The sequence below is a fragment of the Salvelinus fontinalis genome, chromosome 32 (assembly GCF_029448725.1).
Source record: "Salvelinus fontinalis isolate EN_2023a chromosome 32, ASM2944872v1, whole genome shotgun sequence".
Classification (NCBI taxonomy): Eukaryota; Metazoa; Chordata; class Actinopteri; order Salmoniformes; family Salmonidae; genus Salvelinus; species Salvelinus fontinalis.
Window position 1 is genome coordinate 14,523,668 of NC_074696.1, and position 24,874 is coordinate 14,548,541.

Below are 24,874 nucleotides of genomic sequence, written 5' to 3' on the forward strand. Positions count from 1 at the left end.
TACCTCCCTTATCTCACCTCATTTGCTCACATTGTATATAGACTTATTTTTCTACTGTATTATTGACTGTATGTTTTATTTATTCCATGTGTATCTCTGTGTTGTTGTATGTGTCGAATTGCTATGCTTTATCTTGGCCAGGTCGCAGTTGCAAATGAGAACTTGTTCTCAACTAGCCTACCTGGTTAAATAAAGGTGAAATAATTATTATTATTATATATTTTTTTAAACGTCATTTAGCTGAGTCTACCGTTAAAGGTTTTTGTGTGTACTCCTAATGGACTGTAAAAAATAATCATACATTTTATCTCAATAAAAGGAAGGTTCATTCTACTCTGTAGCACCCACATAATATCCTTAACAAAATAGTTTATACCCCCCCTGAACCCCTTTTTAAAAAACGATTTAGAGACAATGTACAGGCACAGTTTTGTAATTTACAATGTGTTATCATCCTTCTCAGAGTGAAAATACAGTGGTCACATGGGAATTTATAAAGAAGGCCTTTATTTAATAGTAAAAAGCAGATCTGCATTCATAACATAACATTTACATCCGCTCAAATGTAAATGTAATAACTCTGGAAGAAGACATAGCCTGACAGAGGAGAGAATGAGAGCAGATACTATATTGTTTTATCGATTCTACTGTACGTTCTAAAGCACCACCAACCAAAAGACATGTCTATTTTTGTTTGCATTTTTTCATTTGGGGGGGGGGGGGGGGATTACAGGTACAATATTTAAATAATTATCTATTCATTATTTCACACATATTCTTGTTTTACCTGTGGGCTGCAACATTTATTTTTAAAATAATAATAAACTACAAAAAAGGTACATAACAACAAAGTATATTTCAGAGTTTAAGTAATAATCAATTAAGTATGTACAGGAAAAGAAAAGAAACTTGTGCCCCCAGACCCACCCTGAAACCAGGTCTGCGTTCTGTACGTTTTCCCATTCAATGGGAAGGAAACGGTGCTGTACTGAACCAGTTGAAAAACTGGGAGGAGTTGGGTTGTGTGTTGGGGAACGCTGTCAGCATGGCCGCCGCCCTTTAAATATGTCACTCATTGCTTCAAGCTACACCCACAAAACGGGATCAAATGTACCTCAGTCTTTTCAGTACAAACCGTTTCACAACGTAGCAAACGTTCAAGCGAACTGAACGCACCTCATGTTATCCACCTCCCCGGTGACCAGAGAAAACCCTCACCATACAACCCCTTCCCTGTGGGCCTGAAAGAAAAGTAAAGGGCTTATAGTTTGTATGTATGTATGTATGTATGTATGTATGTATGTATGTATTGGGGCTTATAGTTTGTATGTATGTATGTATTGGGGCTTTAGTTTGTATGTATTGGGGCTTATAGTTTGTATGTATGTATGTATGTATGTATGTATGTATTGGGGCATATAGTATGTATGCATGTATGTATGTATGTATTGGGGCATATAGTATGTATGCATGTATGTATTGGGACTTATAGTTTGTATGTATGTATGTATTGGGGCTTATAGTTTGTATGTATGTATGTATGTATGTATGTATGTATGTATGTATTGGGGCATATAGTATGTATGCATGTATGTATTGGGACTTATAGTTTGTATGTATGTATGTATTGGGGCTTATAGTTTGTATGTATGTATGTATTGGGGCTTATAGTTTGTATGTATGTATTGGGGCTTATAGTTTGTATGTATGTATTGGGGCTTATAGTTTGTATGTATGCATGTATTGGGGATTATAGCATGTATGTATGTATGTATGTATGTATGTGTGTGTGTATGTATGTATTGGGGCTTATAGTTTGTATGTATGTATGTATGTATGTATGTATGTATGTATGTATGTATGTATGTATTGGGGCTTATAGTTTGTATGTATGTATGTATGTATGTATGTATGTATGTATGTATGTATTGGGGCTTATAGTTTGTATGTATGTATGCATGTATTGGGGCTTATAGTTTGTATGTATGCATGTATGTATGTATTGGGACATATAGTTTGTATGTATGCATGTATTGGGCCTTATAGTATGTATGTATGCATGTTTGTATGTATGTATGGGGGCATATAGTATGTATGCATGTATGTATTGGGCCTTATAGTATGTATGTATGTATGTTTGTATGTATTGGGGCTTATAGTTTGTATGTATGCATGTATGTATGTATGTATTGGGACATATAGTTTGTATGTATGCATGTATTGGGCCTTATAGTATGTATGCATGTATTGGGCCTTATAGTATGTATGTATGTATGTATGTATGTATGTATGTTTGTATGTATTGGCGCATATAGTATGTATGCATTGGGCCTTATAGTATGTATGTATGTATGTATGTATGTATGTATGTATGTATGTATGTATGTATGTATGTATGTGTTGGGCTTTAGCTGAGATTATTCTTTACAGAGTCAAGTATATTTGTCCAGGTCTCAGTTGTTCCTTGACTAGCACCATTCATTCTCGCCGTCGATAATTCTGAAGTTAAAACTTCTAATAGTATCTGTATCTACTGGTTAAATGGGAGACAGTGAGGTGACATTCATGTAAGAGCCAACATCCATTTTGTCCTAGAAGCATTTAACTACAGGGCACTCCCACATCATATGAAGGAACGTAAGTCATCTTCTGCCAATATGGCACTGTCATAACATTTGTGACGATTCCTCAGGTGACTTTTAAGTAGTGGATTGTTTCTAAAGCATCTGCTGCACAGTTTGCAGTGATATGGTTTCTCTCCAGAGTGAGTGGTCAGGTGTTGTGTCAGGTTGCCTGGGGTGGCAAAGCAATGTCCACACACAGTGCACTTGAAAGGTCTCTCTCCTGTGTGAACCGCTGTGTGTCTGGTCAGTTCTTCCTTGCGCTTGAAGCTTTTCGGACACTGTTTGCAACCATGTGGTTTCTGACCTTGGTGAGTCCACATGTGCGTTTCCAGTTGTTCCTTCTGGTCGAAGTCTTGCCCACAGTCCTTACAGCGATATGATTTCTCCCCTGTGTGGAACTTCATATGTGCTCTCAAGTATCCATTACAAGTGAAGCTTTCTCCACATTCTTTGCACTGAAATGGTTTCTCCCCCGTGTGAAGTCTCATATGCAATTTCATATATGCCTTAGTTTTGAAACTTTTCCCACATTCCTTACATTGATACTGTTTCTCTCCTGTGTGAGACACCATGTGTGTTCTCAGATTAGCATCACTAGGGAAGCATTTGCCACAAACATTACAAGTGCGTGTTGCTTTAATGTGGGATTGGAGGTGCTCTGTCAGACTTGCTATGGATTCAAATACCTCCTCACACACACCACACATTTTCGTATGCTTTGTGTGCACATTTTTCACATGGTTAACTAAAGGACCAATGTACACAAATGTACTTCCACACAGCTTGCAACAATAAGGAGAAGCATTTGTGGTCACCTTGCCTCTAGCACGGTTATGGGTGCTTGCCCATTTTCTGGGTGCTTTTAGTGTCTTTGATCCTGATGGTAGTCCCCCGCTCTCCACTTCATTGTCACTTCCACTGTTTTCACTGTGAGCTGCAGAACAGCCTGCATATCCTTCTGAGAGGGAGTGTGAGGCACTGGTTGCTTCTGATACCGTGTAGAGCTCTCCATCAGGCTCGTTTTTGATCTCTTGAGGAATGCGAACGCATAACACATCCCCCTCTCTGCTCTCGGAAGTTTGGCTCGAGAAATCCATTGGATCACAGTCACTTTCCTCACAGACGGTGAATATGGAGTCTTTGGTATCAGACTCCAGCCCTTCGAGCTGCTCTTCCTCCTGATTGGTCCCAAGTTCCTGTTGTTTATCTGTAATCAGTGTGGGCTGTGGTTCCTCACTTGTGTGGAACTTCATATGTGTTTTCAAGTATCCCTTACAAGTGAAACTTTCGCCACAATCTTTGCACCAAAATGGTGTCTCCCCTGTGTGACGCCTCATATGCAAGTGCATATAGCCCTTATTTTTGAAACATTTCCCACATTCTTTGCATTGATACTGTTTCTCTCCTGTGTGAGTTACCATGTGTGTTCTCATACTAGAATCACTAGGGAAGCATTTGCCACAAACATTACAGGTGCGTGTTGCTTTAATGTGGGTTTGCAGGTGCTCTGTCAGACTTGCTATGGACTCAAAGACTTCTTCACATACACCACAACGGTATTCTGCAGTAAGCTTTGTGTGCACATTTTTCACATGATTAACTAAAGGACCAATGTACACAAATGTACTTCCACACAACTTGCAACAATAAGGAGGAGCAGCATTTGTGGTCGCCCCGCTCCCAGCAGAGGTATGGGAGCTTATTCTTTTCTTTGCTTGTTTTCTGGGTGATTTCAATGCCTTTGATCCTGACGGTAGTCCCCCGCTCTCCACTTCATTGCCACTTCCACTGTTTTCACTGTGAGCTGCAGAACAGCCTGCATATCCTTCTGAGAGGGCATGTGAGGCACGGGTTGCTTCTGATACCGTGTAGAGCTCTCCATCAGGCTCGTTTTTGATCTCTTGAGGAATGCGAACGCATAACACATCCCCCTCTCTGCTCTCGGAAGTTTGGCTCGAGAAATCCATTGGATCACAGTCACTTTCCTCACAGACGGTGAATATGGAGTCTTTGGTATCAGACTCCAGCCCTTCAAGCTGCTCTTCCTCCTGATTGGTCCTGATTTCCTCTTGTTCATCTTTAATCTGTGTGGGCTCTGGATCCTTCTCCAGACAGGGGCTCCACTTCTGCTCACAGTGCTGCCGCTCAGGGGGAACTTCCTCTTCAGAGACTGGGAGAGTAAGCTGCTGGGGGTCTAGAAAAAAGGGGGGAAAGGGATAATTAAGTGATCAATACATAATTGAACCTTTTTTTAATGTAAATAACATATGTCTATCCAGTGTTGTAGTCTTTCCTCAGACTCAAGACTTGACCTCGACAGGTAACTTTGATGTCAGAATGTCTCTCTCTCTCTTGTATTATTCAACATGATAGCTACAACAGTAAATGTCAGATACTTTATTTGCTGCTAGCCTTACCAATGTGCAAGACACTAAGTTATCCAGCTTTCTAAGTTACAAAATGTAGCTTTGAGCACTAACACCCCAGTAAGCATGGACCGATAGCAACGTCTTTCTTTGGTGCGGTCTGGATTGGCCTCGATTCCAAAATCCACGGACGTCCGAACCAATCATAGACATCTACGTTTCACAAGTTTGGACAGCACAGTAAAATACAGTAAAGAAAAGTATAGTACAGCACAGTAAACTACAGTATAATGTAATGTACTCTACTGAATTACTCTGCTGTACTGTCCTGTTAAAATTTGTGAAACATAGCCTAGATGTCTATGATTCGCTCCGATTTGGTCTCGTCCGACCAAATTTGTACTTGTTTGGGGGCAGAGCTCATTAGAATAATACCCAGCATGCTTTGCAAGTGTTTGTTTTTACATTCAAATTTGTGTCATTCAGCAGACGCTCTTATGCCGAGTGATTTACGGTCAGTGCATTCAACCATGGTAGATAAACAACAACATATGGGTCATTTCATGGCATCGGAATTACGCTTTTAGCTTTTTCACCTTAAACATTTATGCCAAAGAAAAACTATTGATTTAAAAGTTCATTACGGTAACACAATTACATCATGGGTCCCTAGTCTCTACTACACATAAATGCATAATTATGGATATGAATGTCATTCTCATGTTTTACAAGTTTGGACACCCCAGCGCAGCAGAGTAAGGTAGAGTTCAGTACAGTATAGTTCAGAAGGCCAGCATCCCGGAGTCGCCTCTTCACTGTTGACGTTGGGACCAATATATATATATATATATATGTGTTATATGTATATGTGTTATATATATATATATATATATATATATATATATATATATATATATATATATATATATACATACATATACATATATATATATACATATATACATATATATACATATATATGTGTGTGTGTTATATGTATATCTATATATATATATATATCTATATATATCTATCTATATATCTATCTATATATATATCTATCTATATATATATCTATCTATATATATCTATATCTATATATATAGATATATATATATAGATATATATATAGATATATATCTATATATATATATCTATATATATCTATATATATATATATCTATATCTATATATATAACAGTTCAAAAGTTTGGGGTCACTTAGAAATGTCCTTGTTTTTTAAAGAAAAGCACATTTGTCCATTTAAATAACATCAAATTAATCAGAAATACAGTGTAGACATTGTTAATGTTGTAAATGACTATTGTAGCTGTAAACGGCAGATTTGTTTTTGGGAATATCTACATAGGCGTGCAGAGGCCCGTTATCAGCAACCATCACTCCTGTGGTCCAATGGTATGTTGCGTTAGCTAATCCAAGTTTATCATTTTAAAAAGGCTAATTCATCATTAGAAAACCTTTTCGCAATTATGTTAGCACAGCTGAAAACTGTTGTTCTGATTAAAGAAGCAATAAAACTGGCCTTGTTTAGACTGGAGCATCAGCATTTGTGGGTTTGATTACAGTCTCAGAATGGCCAGAAACAAAGAACTTTCTTCTGAAACTCGTCAGTCTATTCTTGTTCTTAAAAATGAAGGATATTCCATGCGAGAAATTGCAAAGAAACTGAAGATCTCGTACAACGCTGTGTCCTACTCCCTTCACAGAACAGCGCAAACTGGCTCTAACTTTAATAGAAAGACGAGTGGGAGGCCAAGTACATTAGTGTGTCTAGTTTGAGAAACAGATGCCTCACAAGTCCTCAACTGGCAGCTTCATTGAGTAGTACCTGCAAAACACCAGTCTCAACGTCAACAGTGAAGAGGCGACTCCAGGTTGCTGGTCTTCTAACCAGAGTTCCTCTAGCCAGTGTCTGTGTTCTTTTGCCCATCTTAATCTTTTCTTTTTATTGACCTGTCTGAGATATGGCTTTTTCTTTGCAACTCTACCTAGAAGGCCAGCATCCCGGAGTCGCCTCTTCACCATTTCAAATGTTTCTACATCAACGGGCTCGATTCGTCCTGTCACATATGTCTGTTACATAGACAAGGCAGTAGCAGTGCGAAGCACCCCCCCCCCCCCTCACCTTGAAGCCATATTACAACATATGTGTTGTGATAATTGCGCTGTTTGTTTGCTCTATTTATTTAACTTCCACTACATCTAGCTACATACATATCCTCTCAGGCCAGCGGCACAACAATGTATGAATTAATGGTTGGATAAGGATCGCCGTTATAATCATTGCCCAGTACGGAGGATTAAGTACAACCACAAGTCCAAATCCCTATTTCCATCCATGGCTAATTTAGGAAAGGGCTAATGTTAGCTGGCCACCAGAAGACAACACAACGAGATGCAACAATTCAAGTTGTTTCCGTCAATGACATATGCTCAAAGCGATTTGATAGGAGTGATGCCAAAATCCAAGCTGGCTTCCCTTTAAGATACATTTTTTGGGTGTGCCAGGACCATTCACAGTTGAGCTCAACACTGATTGGGTAATTTTTTTAACTTTATTACTATTTTTTTAATCAAGGGAGGTCAAATGCTCACAGGCTTCCCTTGCATTCAATGCTACTGACTGCAACAATGTCATACTCGTTTGGACCAGACAGCATCAGATAGATGGCCAACACATAGCATTCGAGCGAGCGAAACAGCGACCTCTTTCTCCTGTGAGATACATTCAGCCTCTTAGAATGATATATTAAAACACAGAGAGACGAAAGATGTGTTATGTTTATTTTTGGGGAAGCCTGGCTTCCCTTGTCATCCATGAAAACTCGCTACTGAAACAAGAAACATTTTATTTTCATTACACAGAAGGTCAATAAAGTCTGTTTTTTTACATCCATTGCATATGACCACAGTTTCTCTCTCAATTTGAAAACTCTTTCCAACACTACCCCTCGATAACCACCAAGCCTCGCTGTGAAATAGAACATTGTCATGCTCTGATCCAGTATCTCCACATAGTTTTGCAAACAGGTGTGCGCAGTATAGTTTGCGATCAAAGTTACCTGCTGCATATCTTAAAAGGTCCTCAATGTCACCATTGCCCTTGATTCTAAGCAATGTTGTGCTGCTATTTTTATTGACTTGGCCAAAGCTTTTGATACGGTAGACCATTCCATTCTTGTGCTCGAACCTTGGCCCAAAGCTCTTCTCAATTTACATAAACAACATAGCTCAGGTAGTAGGAAGCTCTCTCATCCATTTATATGCAGATACAGGATTATTCTCAGCTGGCCCCTCAGATTTTGTGTTACACGCTCTATAACAAAGCGTTCTTAGTGTCCAACAAGCTGTCTCTGCCCTTCACCTTGTTCTGAACACCTTCAAAACAAACGTCATGTGGTTTGGTAAGAAGAATGCCCCTCTCCCCACAGGTATGATTACTACCTCTGAGGGTTTAGAGCTTGAGGTAGTCACCTCATACAAGTACTTTGGAGTATGGCTAGACGGTACACTGTCCTTCTCTCAGCACATATCAAAGCTGCAGGCTAAAGTTAAATCTAGACTTGGTTTCCTATATCGTAATCGCTCCTCTTTCACCCCAGCTGCCAAACTAACCCTGATTCAGATGACCATCCTACCCATGCTAGATTACGGAGATGTAATTTATAGATCGGCAGGTAAGGGTGCTCTCGAGCAGCTAGATGTTCTTTACTATTCGCCCATCAGATTTGCCACCAATGCTCCTTATAGGACACATCACTGCACTCTATACTCCTCATCTCTGTGTACCTGTCGCAAGACCCACCGTTTGATGCTTATTTATAAAACCCTCTTAGGGGGGAGTGAGGCCTATCTGAGATATCTACTGCAGCCCTCATCCTCCACATACAACACCCATTTTGCCAGTCACATTCTGTTAAAGGTCCCCAAAGCACACACATCCCTGGGCCGCTCCTCTTTTCAGTTCGCTGCAGCTAGCGACTGGAACGAGCTGCAACAAACACTCAAACTGGACAGTTATCTCAATCTCTTCATTCAAAGACTCAATCATGGACACTCTTACTGACAGTTGTGGCTGCTTCGCGTGATGTATTGTTGTCTCTACCTTCTTGCCCTTTGTGCTGTTGTCTGTGCCTAATAATGTTTATACCCCGTTTTGTGCTGCTACCATTTATGCTACCACCATGTTGTGTTGCTACCAGGTTGTTGTCATGTTTCTACCATGCTATGTTGTCTTAGGTCTCTCTTTATGTAGTGTTGTCTCTCTTGACGTGATGTGTGTTTTGTCCTATATTTTAATTTATTTTAATCCCTGCTGGAGGCCTTTGGGTAGGCCGTCATTGTAAATAAGAATTTGTTCTTAACTGACTTGCCTAGTTAAATAAAATAAATATCTCTGAGTTCTGCGCTCAGCTCTTTTGCCACCAGTTGCTCTCAGTGTATCCATTATAGCTCAGTGGGTGTATCATACAATGTGTCCATATGGCAGAGGGAGACACCATCATAGAGGTCTGAGATAGATGGAGCCCCATCTGTGCAAAAACCTCCTATTTGATGCCATGGAATGTGTTTTTCCTCAATATAGCCATGCAAAAGTGACTATGCATAGATAATAAACAGCGAGTAGCAGCAGTGTACAAAAGGGATGGGGGGGTCAATGTAAATTGTTCAGTGGCGATTTTATTAGTTGTTCAGCAGTCTTATGGCTTGGGGGTAGAAGCTGTTGAGGAGCCTTTTGGTCCTAGATTTGGCGCTCCGGTACCGCTTGCCGTGCGGTAGCAGAGAAAAAAAAGTCAACTTGGGTTACTGGAGTTTGACAATTTTACGGGCTATCCTTTGACATGGCCTATTGTATAGGTCCTGGATGGCAGGAAGCTTGGCCCCAGTGATGTACTGAGCCATTCACACTACTCTCTGTAGCGCCTTACAGTCAGATGCCATACCAGGCGGGGATGCAACCGGTCAGGATGCTCTCGATGGGGCAGCTGTAGAACTTTTTGAGGATCTGGGGACCCATGCCAAATCTTTTCAGTCTCCTGAGGGGGAAAGGGTTTTGTCGTACCCTCTTTACTTCTTCGTCTTGGTATGTTTGGACCAGTATAGTTTGTTGGTGTTGTAGACACCAAGGAACTTGAAGCTCTCAACCTGCTCCACTACAGCCCCTGTGCCGTTTCATGCTCGGGAATCGTGATACAGAAGAATATGTCCTGTTGAATAGCATCCCCGACATGAAGCGAACCAAAGACAATGCATCTCGGCCCTCACAGCTTACATCAATTTGGAGAGCATTTGAGTCACTCAGTCAGAGTTTCCTCTTGCCTGTTAGCTATAGCTTCAATTCTTAGTTTCATAGTGTTATCTGACAAAGGTATTGTGCGTTTCTGTGCCTCTGCCTCCCCACACATTGTTTTCACCATATCAATTGCGGCCGGTAATATCAAAGTCTCTGCAATAGTGTGTGGTTCTCAACATAGCGGGCTTAGCCATTCACCATGGAAATTATTCAAGTGCAACGGTCAAGTACAGCCTTTTCCCACGATCTAAGGGCGCTCTCTAGTTGAATTTGGATAGATTTGAATAATTCTCATTTAGATTTAAGGTTAGCCACATTACAATGATTGAGTGACAAAGATGATCTTACAATATTCAGTATTTCACAAAAGTGAGTACACCCCTCACATTTTTGTAAATATTTGAGTATATCTTATATAATGACACTTTTCTACAATGTAAAGTAGTGAGATTACAGCTTGTATAACAGTGTAAATTTGCTGTCCCCTCAAAATAACTCACACAGCCATTAATGTCTAAACCGCTGGCAACAAAAGTGAGTACACCCCTAAGTGAAAACGTCCAAATTGGGCCCATTTAGCCATTTTCCCTCCCCGGTGTCATGTGACTCGTTAGTGTTACAAGGTCTCAGGTGTGAATGGGGAGCAGGTGTGTTAAATTTGGTGTCATCGCTCTCACACTCCCTCATACTGACTGGTCACTGGAAGTTCAACATGGCACCTCATGGCAAAGAACTCTCTGAGGATCTGAAAAAAATAATTGTTGCTCTACATAAAGATGGCCTGGGCTATAAGAAGATTTCCAAGACCCTGAAACTGAGCTGCAGCACGGTGGCCAAGACCATACAGCGGTTTAACTGGAAAGGTTCCACTCAGAACAGGCCTCGCCATGGTCGACCAAAGAAGTTGAGTGCACGTGCTCAGCGTCATATCCAGAGGTTGTCTTTGTGAAATAGACGTATGAGTGCTGCCAGCATTGCTGCAGAGGTTGAAGGGGTGGAGGGTCAGCCTGTCAGTGCTCAGACCATACGCCGTACACTGCATCAAATTGGTCTGCATGGCTGTCGTCCCAGAAGGAAGCTTTTTCTAAAGATGATGCACAAGAAAGCCCACAAACAGTTTGCTGAAGACAAGCAGACTAAGGACATGGATTACTGGAACCATGTCCTATGGTCTGATAAGATAAACTTATTTGGTTCAGATGGTGTCAAGCGTGTGTGGCGGCAACCAGGTGAGGAGTACAAAGACAAGTGTGTCTTGCCTACAGTCAAGCATGGTGGTGGGAGTGTCATGGTCTGGGGCTGCATGAGTGCTGCCGGCACTGGGGAGCTACAGTTCATTGAGGGAACCATGAATGCCAACATGTACTGTGACATACTGAAGCAGAGCATGATCACCTCCCTTCGGAGACTGGGCCGCAGGGCAGTATTCCAACATGATAACGACCCCAAACACACCTCCAAGACGACCACTGCCTTGCTAAAGAATCTGAGGCTTAAGGTGATGGACTGGCCAAGCATGTCTCCAGACCTAAACCCTATTGAGCATCTGTTGGGCATCCTCAAACGGAAGGTGGAGGAGTGCAAGGTCTCTAACATCCACCAGCTCCGTGATGTCTTCATGGAGGAGTGGAAGAGGACTCCAGTGGCAACCTGTGAAGCTTTGGTGAACTCCATGCCCAAGAGGGTTAAGGCAGTGCTGGAAAATGGTGGCCACACAAAATATTGACACTTTGGGCCCAATTTGGACATTTTCACTTAGGGGTGTACTCACTTTTGTTGCCAGCGGTTTAGACATTAATGGCTGTGTGAGTTATTTTGAGGGGACAGCAAATTTACACTGTTATACAAGCTGTACACTCACTACTTTACATTGTAGCAAAGTGTCATTTCTTCAGTGATGTCACATGAAAAGATATACTCAAATATTTACACAAATGTGAGGGGTGTACTCACTTTTGTGATATACTGTGTATATATATATATAGAAACGTCCTCTCACTGTCAACTGCATTTACTTTCAGCAAACTTAACATATGTAAATATTTGTATGAACATAACAAGATTCAACAACTGAGACATAAACTGAACAAGTTCCACAGACATGTGACTAACAGAAATGGAATAGTGTCCCTTAACAAAGGGGGGGGGTCAAGATCAAAAGTAACAGTCAGTATCTGGTGTGGCCACCAGCTGCATTAAGTACTGCAGTGCATCTCCTCCTCATGGACTGCACCAGATTTGCCAGTTCTTGCTGTGATGTTACCACACTCTTCCACCAAGGCACCTGCCAGTTCCCGGACATTTCTGGGGGGAATGGCCCTAGCCCTCACCCTCCGATCCAACAGGTCCCAGACGTGATCTGGGCTCGTTGCTGGCCATGGCAGAACACTGACATTCCTGTTTTGCAGGAAATCACACACAGAACGAGCAGTATGGCTGGTGGCATTGTCATGCTGGAGGGTCATGTCAGGATGAGCCTGCAGGAAGGGTACCACATGAGGGAGGATGTCTTCCCTGTAACGCACAGCGTTGAGATTGCCTGCAATGAGATTTCCTGCAATGACAACAAGCTCTCCTTTATTTTCTAGTTTTCTACTCCGCTAGCCAGCACCTCGCCTACATAGGTGTGCGTTTCTTTTTTCTTCTAGATGACAACAAGCTCAGTCACACCGCCCCAGACCATGACGGACCCTCCACCTCCAAACCACTCCCGCTCCGGAGTACAGGCCTTGGTGTAATGCTCATTCCTTCAACGATAAACGCGAATCCGACCATCACCCCCGGTGAGACAAAACCGCGACTCGTCAGTGAAGAGCACTTTTTGCCTGTCCTGTCTGGTCCAGCAACGGTGAGTTTGTGCCCATAGGCGACGCTGTTGCCGGTGATGTCTGGTGAGGACCTGTCTTACAACAGGCCTACAAGCCCTCAGTCCAGCCTCTCTCAGCCTATTGCGGACAGTCTGAGCACTGATGGAGGGATTGTGCGTTCCTGGTGTAACTCGGGCAGTTGTTGTTGCCATCCTGTACCTGTCCCGCAGGTGTGATGTTCGGATGTACCGATCCTGTGCAGGTTTTGTTACACGTGGTCTGCCACTGTGAGGACGATCAGCTGTCCGTCCTGTCTCCCTGTAGCGCTGTCTTAGGCGTCTCACAGTACGGACATTGACATTTTTGCCCTGGCCACATCTGCAGTCCTCATGCCTCCTTGCAGCATGCCTAAGGCACGTTCACACAGATGAGCAGGGACCCTGGGCATCTTTCTTTTGGTGTTTTCAGTCAGTAGAAAGGCCTCTGTTGTGTCCGAAGTTTGTACTGTTATTATCTTAACGACCGTTCCACAGGTGCATGTTCATTATTTGTTTATGGTTCATTGAACAAGCATGGGAAACAGTGTTTAAACCCTTTACAATGAAGATATGTGAAGTTACTTGGATTTTTACGAATTATCTTTGGAAGACAGGGTCCTGAAAAAAGGGACATCGTTTTTTTTAATGAGTTATATATATACATTTTACCAAGATTTTGAAACTAAAGATGGGGTCGCGACCCCTAGTTTGGGACCCGCTGTGCTAGGGACTACACATTGTCCTATGAAACTCATGCGATAACATTAGCTAATGTTTTGTTTACAAGATGTTTAGCTAGCTAGTTAGTTACTGTTTGATAAATAAATCCCAAAATACTGCTGATTCAAGTTGAACAGAGCAAGTAGTGGGTATTTACATCATTACCTATCTGTACTTGATTCGATCGCTGTACCGTTAAATCAACACAAACCTGTTCTGTGCGGTTTGAAATCCAGCAGACGTCGAAGACGTTCGTTCTCCTCCTTTGAACGAGAGATTTCCTCCTGGTACTCAGTTACTGTTCTCTCTACTACTCCAGCTATCTCTACAGCCGCCGCTGTTAGCCGTTCAGTAATATACACATTGAACAACGCCAGTTTAGACATTTTGAGAGGTATGAAAGGCGAGGTTTCTTTGTGTTTTTGTCAGCTATATTTTTTTCGCCAGAGGGAGAAAATGTATTCCAGATGATGGTGCTACTATTTCCCACAATCCTCCGCTGATTCCGGTTCCTGTTTTTCAGGAAGTTGGGTGTTTGAGAGCTGAGACAGAAAATAGATCACAGGGACCGCTCTCAAAGAAACTAATAAATAAAGGATAACTACGCAATCATCTGTACAAGCCTGTAACCCAATACACTATGTCAAGGCAATCCAACCGAACCACAGACGGCAAGAAGATGGTAAGGAGTCGCGTTCTGCTAATGCTACTTAGCATACTCAATTAATGCTAAGTTAGCTAGTTACAGTATTACGTTAAACTAACGGTAGCTAATTTAGACGACAACCTGCCTTTTATTAACCTCCAAAAACAGCTTAATATGTTGATATAATAATGCGTGTTTTGATGAAGTATTAACGACACATCAGCTTAACAGTAGTGCAAATTTGATATTCAGTGATCATTTAATGAATGACAAATACAGGAAGCTAGTCTGGCTAGTAATTGTAGCAAGCATTTCATTCGCTAGCTAGCACCATGGCACACTCACTAAGTCACTGCAACTTGTTTGCAGCTAGCTAGTTACTAAAATGGCAGTAAGTGTTTCGATTTTTTTTATTCGGGCAGAGTTACCTTTCGCATTTGTTAAACATGAGCTGATAGCCTGGCATGGATGGCAATTGGCATATCAAAATTTGCCCCGATGATATTGGTACTTCATCGTAGCTGACCCATGTATCTGATCCAAGTCTACGCTACGTTTAGTAAGGCCGAATTAATTTGTGAAAATGACTTATCTGCAATACAATAAATCATTCACTGTCTTTGAATCAATTAAAGATGTCTGTAGTTTTGACATTTTTACACCAGGGGGTGCTGTCAACTAAGTTTTCTCCTCTCTCAATTCAATTTCATTATAAGGGGCTTTATTGGCATGGGAAACACATATTTACATTGCCAAGCAAGTGAAATAGATAATAAACAAAAGTGAAATTAACAATAAAACATGAACAGTAAACATTACACTCAGTTCCAAAATAACATGTAAAATGTCTATATACAGTGTTGTAACTACTGTACCAGTCAAGTTAGGACACACCTACTCATTCCATGGTTTTTTCTTTGCTTTTACTGTTTTCTACATTGTAGAATAATAGTGAAGACATCAACTATGAAATAACACACATGGAATAATGTAGTAACCAAAAAAGTGTTAAACAAATCTAAATATATACACTGCTCAAAAAAATAAAGGGAACACTTAAACAACACAATGTAACTCCAAGTCAATCACACTTCTGTGAAATCAAACTGTCCACTTAGGAAGCAACACTGATTGACAATAAATTTCACATGCTGTTGTGCAAATGGAATAGACAAGGTGGAAGGTGGAAATTATAGGCAATTAGCAAGACACCCCCCAAAACAGGAGTGATTCTGCAGGTGGTGACCACAGACCACTTCTCAGTTCCTATGCTTCCTGGCTGATGTTTTGGTCACTTTTGAATGCTGGCGGTGCTCTCACTCTAGTGATAGCATGAGACAGAGTCTACAACCCACACAAGTGGCTCAGGTAGTGCAGTTCATCCACGATGGCACATCAATGCGAACTGTGGCAAAAAGGTTTGCTGTGTCGGTCAGCGTAGTGTCCAGAGCATGCAGGCGCTACCAGGAGACAGGCCAGTACATCAGGAGACGTGGAGGAGGGCAACAACCCAGCAGCAGGACCGCTACCTCCGCCTTAGTGCAAGGAGGTGCACTGCCAGCGCCCTGCAAAATGACCTCCAACAGGCCACAAATGGGCATGTGTCTGCTCAACCGGTCAGAAACAGACTCCATGAGGGTGGTATGAGGGCCCGACGTCCACAGGTGGGGGTTGTGCTTACAGCCCAACACCGTGCAGGACGTTTGGCATTTGCCAGAGAACACCAAGATTGGCAAATTCGCCACTGGCGCCCTGTGCTCTTCACAGATGAAAGCAGGTTCACACTGAGCACATGAGCACATGTGACAGAGTCTGGAGACGCCGTGGAGAACGTTCTGCTGCCTGCAACATCCTCCAGCATGACCGGTTTGGCGATGGGTCAGTCATAGTGTGGGGTGGCATTTCTTTGTGGGGCCGCACAGCCCTCCATGTGCTCGCCAGAGGTAGCCTGACTGCCATTAGGTACCGAGATGAGATCCTCAGACCCCTTGTGAGACCATATGCAGACACATGCACATTTGTGGCCTGCTGGAGGTCATTTTGCAGGGCGCTGGCAGTGCACCTCCTTGCACAAAGGCGGAGGTAGCGGTCCTGCTGCTGGGTTGTTGCCCTCCTACGGCCTCCTCCACGTCTCCTGATGTACTGGCCTGTCTCCTGGTAGCGCCTGCATGCTCTGGACACTACGCTGACAGACACAGCAAACCTTTTTGCCACAGTTCGCATTGATGTGCCATCGTGGATGAACTGCACTACCTGAGCCACTTGTGTGGGTTGTAGACTCCGTCTCATGCTACCACTAGAGTGAGAGCACCGCCAGCATTCAAAAGTGACCAAAACATCAGCCAGGAAGCATAGGAACTGAGAAGTGGTCTGTGGTCACCACCTGCAGAATCACTCCTGTTTTGGGGGGTGTCTTGCTAATTGCCTATAATTTCCACCTTTTGTCTATTCCATTTGCACAACAGCATGTGAAATTTATTGTCAATCAGTGTTGCTTCCTAAGTGGACAGTTTGATTTCACAGAAGTGTGATTGACTTGGAGTTACATTGTGTTGTTTAAGTGTTCCCTTTATTTTTTTGAGCAGTGTATATATATATATTATGTTTATAAGTAGACACCCTTTGCCTTGATGACAACTTTGCACACTCTTGGCATTCTCTCAACCAGCTTCATGAGGTAGTCACCTGGAATGCATTTATATTAACAAGTGTGCCTTGTTAAAAGTTCATTTGTGGAATTTCTTTCCTTCTTAATGCGTTTGAGCCAATCAGTTGGGTTGTGAGATAGGGGTGGTATACAGAAGATTACCCTATTTGGTAAAGACCAAGTCCATATTATGGCAAAAAACAGCTCAAATAAGCAAAGAGAAACCACAGTCCATCATTACTTTCAGACATGAAGGTCAGTCAATACTGAACATTTCAATAACTTTTTCTTCAAGTGCAGTCGCAAAAACCATCAAGCGCTATGATGAAACTGTCTCTCACGAGGACCACCACAAGAAAGGAAGACCTAGAGTTACTGCTGCAGAGGATAAGTTCATTGGAGTTACCAGCCTTTGAAGTTTCAGCCCAAATAAATGCTTCACAGAGTTCAAGTAACAGACACATCTCAACATCAACTGTTCAGAGGAGACTACGTGAATCAGGCTTTCATGGTCGAATGGCGTCAAAGAAACCACTACTAAAGGACACCAATATGAAGAAGAGACTTGCTTAGGCCAAGAAACACGAGCAATGGACATTAGACTGGTGGAAATTTGGCCTTTGGTCTGATGAGTCCAGATGTGAGATTTTTGGTTCCAACCACCGTGTCTTTGTGAGACGCGGAGTAGGTGAACAGATGATCTCCCGCATGTGTAATTCCCACTGTGAAGTATGGAGGTGGAGGTGTGATGGTGCTTTTTTTGGTGACACTGTCAGTGATTTATTTAGAATTCAAGGCACACTTAACCAGCATGGCTACCACAGCATTCTGCAGCGATACGCCATCCCATCTTGTTTGCGCATAGAAGGACAATCATTTGTTTTTCAACAGGACAACGACCCAACACACCTCCAGGCTGTGTAAGGGCTATTTTAACAAGAAGGAGAGTGATGGAGTGCTGCATCAGATGACCTGGCCTCCACAATCACCTGACCTCAACCCAATTGAGATGATTTGGGATGAGTTGGACCGCAGTGAAGGAAAAGCAGCCAACAAGTGCTCAGCATATGTGGGAACTCCTTCAAGACTGTTGGAAAAGCATTCCCGTTGACTACTTCCTGAAGCTGGTTTCTGATAATGCAAAGGGTGGCTACTTTGAAGAATCTCAAATATTGTTAAACACTTTTTTGGTTACTACATACTACTAGCCTAATGGTTAGGGCATTGGACTAGTAACCAAAAGGGTTGCAAGATCGAATCCCCGAGCTGACAAGGTAAAAATATGTCGTTCTGCCCCTGAACAAGGCAGTTAACCCACTGTTTCTAGGCCGTCATTGAAAATAAGAATTTGTTCTGAACTGACTTGCCTAGTTAAATAAAGATCAAATAAATAAATATGTTATTTCATAGTTTTGATGTCTTCACTATTATTCTACAATGTAGAAAATGGTAAAAAGAAAACTCACTTGAATGTTAGGTGTGTCCTAACTTTTCAAATATACGTTGTATTTACAATGGTGTTTGTTTTTCACTGGTTGCCCTTTTCTTGTGGCTTCAGGTCACAAATCTTGCTGCTGTGATGGCACACTGTGGAATTTCACCCAGTAGATCTCTGTTTCTCTGTGTAGAACTCAGAGCTGTTCACTCTGACATACGGAGCCCTGGTAACCCAGCTATGTAAGGACTATGAGAACGACGAGGAGGTCAACAAACAGCTGGATAAGATGTGAGTTTCTTATCTTCTTCTCAACAAACTCTGCTTAGCCCTTTCACTTATAATCGATCAAGGAAAGGAGACGAGGAGAGTAATTGAGTCACGTGTGTGTGTGAAGTGTGTGTGAAGTGTGTGTGAAGTGTGTGTGTGTGTGTGTGTGTGTGTGTGTGTGAAGTGTGCTGCTTGTTGTGAACGTGTCAAATGTGCCACTCCTCAACGTTTCATTTTCAGTTTATCCTTTACTCGGCAAATGGACAAAGTGGAGCTACTGCTCTCGGCCTCTGAAGTGTCCCCTTAACCTGCAGCACACTGACACATTCTCCATCCCTCTTGAACTTAACCCTAGAAACCAATAGACCAATGATGTCGTGTGTGAGTGGGTCTGAAAGGGTCTGTAAAGGTTTTCTGCTCTGCCTAACTGATACACCTACTGTAGCACGTCCCAAATATGGTTCAATCAGGTAACGATCTCATCTTACTCCTTAATAGGGTCCAGATGTTTGTCTATCGCTCTCTATATCTCTCTCCCTCTTTCTTTCAGCTTTGCTCAATTCAGCATTGAGGTCTGACTAAGCCAGTGTTCATGTCTGAAATATTTAAGGGAGGTGTGAATCTCTGCTCTATAGTGGTAGAGTAAGACATATTTAAGGGAGGTGTGAATCTCTGCTCTATATTGGTAGAATAAGACATATTTAAGGGAGGTGTGAATCTCTGCTCTATAGTGGTAGAGTAAGACATATTTAAGGGAGGTGTGAATCTCTGCTCTATATTGGTAGAGTAAGACATATTTAAGGGAGGTGTGAATCTCTGCTCTATATTGGTAGAGTAAGACATATTTAAGGGAGGTGTGAATCTCTGCTCTATATTGGTAGAGTAAGACATATTTAAGGGAGGTGTGAATCTCTGCTCTAAAGTGGTAGAGTAAGACATCTTTAAGGGAGGTGTGAATCTCTGCTCTATATTGGTAGAGTAAGACATATTTAAGGGAGGTGTGAATCTCTGCTCTATATTGGTAGAGTAAGACATATTTAAGGGAGGTGTGAATCTCTGCTCTATATTGGTAGAGTAAGACATATGTAAGGGAGGTGTGAATCTCTGCTCTATAGTGGTAGAGTAAGACATATTTAAGGGAGGTGTGAATCTCTGCTCTATCGTGGTAGAGTAAGACATATTTAAGGGAGGTGTGAATCTCTGCCCTATAGTGGTAGAGTATTTGGCACCTTTCTTTACTCACTCTTTTTTCCCCTCTTGTTTTTTCCCAGGGGATATAATATCGGAGTGCGTCTCATCGAAGACTTCTTGGCGCGCTCCAGCATTGGGAGGTGTCAGGATTTCAGAGAAACGGCCGATGTCATCGCTAAGGTAACGGGAACGTCCCTGAGCCAATCAGAGCATGACCATGGAACCCTCCCAGAAAAGAGAGGCAAGGGGGAAGAAAGGGGGGGAAGAAAAGATGAAGAAAGAAACAGACAGGGAAAGAGAAAAGGACAGGGGGAGAGAGAAAGAGAAGAGGTGGAGGGAGGGGGAGAAAGAGAGCTGGGAAAAAGACTGAGGGAAGGAGGTTGACTATGAATGAGTGAGTTAGAGAGCGAGGGAGTCAGCGACTGGAATTTGAACTAAAACCTGCAGTAGTCTGCGTAGTTTCTGAGCTTTCATAGCTCCTCTCTACTGCTTTTCATTTTTCTGCACTCCCTCAGCTAGGGAAGCATCTCAACTATGTCACTGCAAAGCCAACTGGCCCCTTTCCCGTGTGTGTGTGTGTGTGTGTGTGTGTGTGTGTGTGTGTGTGTGTGTGTGTGTGTGTGTGTGTGTGTGTGTGTGTATATATATATGTATATAGGGGCTCTTGTTCTTCACTGCTTGTTGTCTTTGTTATACAATAGTCTGGGCAACATTTAGTTCACACTGAAGGAATGACCAACTCGTGCTTGTGTCTATGTGGTCAGACAGTAGTCTGCTGTACTCTTGAGCATCAGGCCCAGTACTAAATCGCTGTAGACTTGTCAAGCTCAAACACTACTTGTCTCACCTGGTGGTTGACATCCAGGCTCCCTCAGCACTCTGTTCTAACAGTGCTACTAAGTCCTTTCACAGGTCTAACCTCTCAGCACTCTGTTCTAACAGTGCTACTAAGTCCTTTCACAGGTCTAACCTCTCAGCACTCTGTTCTAACAGTGCTACTAAGTCCTTTCACAGGTCTAACCTCTCAGCACTCTGTTCTAACAGTGCTACTAAGTCCTTTCACAGGTCTAACCTCTCAGCACCCTGTTCTAACAGTGCTACTAAGTCCTTTCACAGGTCTAACCTCTCAGCACTCTGTTCTAACAGTGCTACTAAGTCCTTTCACAGGTCTAACCTGTTACTGTAGGTTCAGGTATAGGGAAGGCAGTAGTATGGAATGTTGTGCTGGATATTGAACTGGTAGCCTCAACTGCCGTTTAGACTGAGATAACCAGCCACCTTGCTACCAGCAACCAGTCATTTTCAAGGAGGAGACACATGGCTACTTAGCGCACTGCTACGAGAGTGTTAGAGACCAGTGTTGAATATGTCCCCAGTTTATGCACATTCCAGCAACTCGACCGCAAGACGGGGCAGCTCTTGCTGGCAAGCTTTGACATTGGCTAACAACCGAACTACCACCATACAGTTTTTAAAAGAGACATTCACTAGGGCAGATCTCAACGACTTGATCACTTATCTCGGCAAGTGTGAGACCCTGGTAAAGAAAGATTTTACACTCCCTGGCCTAGTCCTCTCTCTTCAACCCTCTCTCAGTACAACACATGTGACAATGTCAGTGTCGGCATTCAGTGATGAATCTTATGAGAGCAATAGTCTCTGTTCCATTTATAAATGCAGTACTAACACCATTGTAACACTAACAGCATTGTATGATTGCATGTGTTGTCCACTAGGTGGCGTTTAAGATGTACCTGGGCATCACCCCCAGTGTGACCAACTGGAGCCCAGCAGGGGATGAGTTGTCCCTCATCCTGGAAAGTAACCCACTTGTGGACTTTGTAGAGCTGCCTGACAACCACAGCTCCCTGGTCTACTCCAACCTGCTGTGTGGGGTACTCCGAGGAGCTCTGGAGATGGTAAGGAGGGAGGGTGTGTGTGTACTCCAACCTGCTCTGTGGGGTACTCCGAGGAGCTCTGGAGATGGTAAGGAGGGAGGGTGTGTGTGTACTCCAACCTGCTGTGTGGGGTACTCCGAGGAGCTCTGGAGATGGTAAGGAGGGGGAGGGTGTGTGTGTACTCCAACCTGCTGTGTGGGGTACTCCGAGGAGCCCTGGAGATGGTAAGGAGGGGGAGGCTGTGTGTGTGTGTACTCCAACCTGCTGTGTGGGGTACTCCGAGGAGCTCTGGAGATGGTAAGGAGGGAGGGTGTGTGTGTACTCCAACCTGCTGTGTGGGGTACTCCGAGGAGCTCTGGAGATGGTAAGGAGGGGGAGGGTGTGTGTGTACTCCAACCTGCTGTGTGGGGTACTCCGAGGAGCCCTGGAGATGGTAAGGAGGGGGAGGGTGTGTGTGTACTCCAACCTGCTGTGTGGGGTACTCCGAGGAGCCCTGGAGATGGTAAGGAGGGGGAGGGTGTGTGTGTACTCCAACCTGCTGTGTGGGGTACTCCGAGGAGCCCTGGAGATGGTAAGGAGGGAGGCTGTGTGTGTACTCCAACCTGCTGTGTGGGGTACTCCGAGGAGCCCTGGAGATGGTAAGGAGGGAGGGTGTGTGTGTACTCCAACCTGCTGTGTGGGGTACTCCGAGGAGCTCTGGAGATGGTAAGGAGGGGGAGGGTGTGTGTGTACTCCAACCTGCTGTGTGGGGTACTCCGAGGAGCCCTGGAGATGGTAAGGAGGGGGAGGGTGTGTGTGTACTCCAACCTGCTGTGTGGGGTACTCCGAGGAGCCCTGGAGATGGTAAGGAGGGAGGGTGTGTGTGTACTCCAACCTGCTCTGTGGGGTACTCCGAGGAGCCCTGGAGATGGTAAGGAGGGGGTGGGTGTGTGTGTACTCCAACCTGCTGTGTGGGGTACTCCGAGGAGTCCTGGAGATGGTAAGGAGGGAGGGTGTGTGTGTACTCCAACCTGCTGTGTGGGGTACTCCGAGGAGCCCTGGAGATGGTAAGGATAGATGGTGCTTCTTTAGGCCTTTTCACACGAGCCTAACCAAGCTGTGCTGGTCTGGATACGTATCCAGCATCTTTGTTGGAACCGTGCTAAAAAAGGACAATGTGAAAAGAAAATAACAGAGCCAGCACAAGGTGTCGGCACGGCAGTGTGAACATTATATTTGTGTGAATTACACTGAGTATTCCAAACAGTAGGAACACCTTCCTAATATTGAGTTGCACCTCTCCCTTTGCCCTCAGAACAGCCTCAATTCGTTGGGTCATGGACTCTACAAGGTGTCCAAAGTGTTCCACAGGGATGCTAGCCCATGTTGATTGAAATGCTTCCCACAGTTGTCAAGTTTGCTGGTTGTCCTGTGGGTGGTCGACCATTCTTGATACACGCAAACTGTTGAGTGTGAAAAACCCAACAGCATTGCAGTTCTTGACACAAACCGGGGAGCCTCTGAATGTCACATACACAAGCCATGTCTCATTTGTCTCAAGGCTTAAACATCCTTCTTTAACCTGTCTCCTTCTCTTCATCTACACTGATGTGAGGTGGATTTAACAAGTGACATCAATAAGGGATCATAGCTTTCACCTGGATTCACCTGGTCAGTCGTTCTTGGAAAGAGCAGGTGTTCTTAATGTTTTGTACACTCAGTGTACGTTATTATGTTCACGTGTTGTGAATAATATCTTCCTCTCCTCCAGGTACAGATGGCAGTGGATGTGAAGTTTGCTCAGGACACCCTGAGAGGAGACAATGTCACAGAGATCCGCATGAAGTTCATCAAGAGGATGGAGGAGAACCTTCCGGCCGGAGATGAGTGAGAGAAACAGAGAGAGGGACAAACCACCACCCTCCACCACTTCTCTTCTCACTCTCCATCCATCCTCAATCTGATGTCACTCAAGGAGGTACGGAGAGCGAGAGAGATGTATAATGATAAACCCTTGACTGAAAGAAAGGAGAGACCGAGAATCAAGAAATCAAGTCCTTGGGCGCGTCGGAAATCCATCTTTCTCTCCTTGTCTCCTTTCCTTCCTCTGCACTGGTCTAAATACAAAGGTCCGACAGGTGGAAGTTATATGCGTTTTGCCATATGATGCATTTTACATCAGGATGATGTGGCCGGTGACACTGCTTCTTGAAATATCCAATATCTTGAAAACTTGACTGCTGACCTGCAAGACATTGTGGAACCAATACCAAAATATAGTTTGGAGTGGAATTGACCTTTAAATGCTTCATAACTACCAGCGATAGTAGTGCAGATAAAGTAAAGGAGAGGTGGTTTTTGAGATATACCCATAGAGATGGGTAGAGGACTCATCTTTGCCATTATAGTGTCTGTGACAGCATGGACATCGCCATTGAGGCTACAACCCATAGCAATCCCCACCCAGTTGACTACCTTGAAATGGAGGAAGCATGGTGGAAGCCCTCAATGACGCTGCCCATGCTAAAACTTCCTTTTGGCCACTAAACGACTCTATCATTCTCTATGGATGCACCCTTCTGCAGAACTATGACTCCTGACCTTCTGCTCATCTGACCCCCCCCCCCCCCCCCCCCCAACCATTCAACTTTCATCTCTGCTCCTTTGATGAGAAACTCCTTGGATACTTCATCTCATATGTTAATTTCTAGGGCCAGGAGTCTACTCTAATGGAACGTTTTTTGATTGACTTGCAATTCTGTTAAGTTAATACATTTCACATGTGTATCACTGAATGGAATATGATGGTCCATTACCAAGTCAAAGTTGATGGTCTCAATTGTGTTGTACATGGTGAAAAATATTATTATTATTTATTTCTTTAACTTTCGTCTGTCCCTTTTTTAAATGCAAGATCATCAAGATTATATTAATATCTA

At 43.4% G+C, this 24,874-nt stretch overlaps 2 protein-coding genes across 2 annotated transcripts; one reads left to right on the top strand and one right to left on the bottom strand.

The window, feature by feature from the left end:
• Positions 1–486: 486 nt before the first annotated feature.
• Positions 487–14,360, bottom strand: LOC129830801 (zinc finger protein ZFP2-like). The gene is made up of 2 exons (XM_055893541.1): positions 14,081–14,360; positions 487–4,818 (listed from the first exon to the last, which is right to left on the bottom strand). The coding sequence occupies exons 1-2, from the start codon at positions 14,253–14,255 to the stop codon at positions 2,624–2,626; spliced, it is 2,370 nt and encodes a 789-aa protein (XP_055749516.1). The 5' UTR covers positions 14,256–14,360; the 3' UTR covers positions 487–2,623.
• Positions 14,361–14,384: 24 nt separating this feature from the next.
• LOC129830802 (trafficking protein particle complex subunit 3-like) lies at positions 14,385–24,566 on the top strand. Its single transcript, XM_055893542.1, has 5 exons — positions 14,385–14,551; positions 18,791–18,888; positions 20,139–20,238; positions 21,795–21,977; positions 23,707–24,566. Exons 1-5 carry the CDS (start codon positions 14,510–14,512, stop codon positions 23,824–23,826), a joined length of 543 nt encoding a protein of 180 aa, XP_055749517.1. The 5' UTR covers positions 14,385–14,509; the 3' UTR covers positions 23,827–24,566.
• The last annotated feature ends 308 nt before the right edge of the window (positions 24,567–24,874 follow it).

Coding starts and splice junctions, on each gene's coding strand:
- LOC129830801 (XM_055893541.1), bottom strand. CDS start 14,255: ATGTCTAAACTGGCGTTGTTCAATGTGTATATTACTGAACGGCTAACA. Junction 4,819..14,080: donor TTTCAAACCGCACAGAACAG/GTTTGTGTTGAT, acceptor CCTTTTTTCTAG/ACCCCCAGCAGCTTACTCTC.
- LOC129830802 (XM_055893542.1), top strand. CDS start 14,510: ATGTCAAGGCAATCCAACCGAACCACAGACGGCAAGAAGATG. Junction 18,889..20,138: donor AACAAACAGCTGGATAAGAT/GTGAGTTTCTTA, acceptor GTTTTTTCCCAG/GGGATATAATATCGGAGTGC. Junction 21,978..23,706: donor TCCGAGGAGCTCTGGAGATG/GTAAGGAGGGAG, acceptor CCTCTCCTCCAG/GTACAGATGGCAGTGGATGT.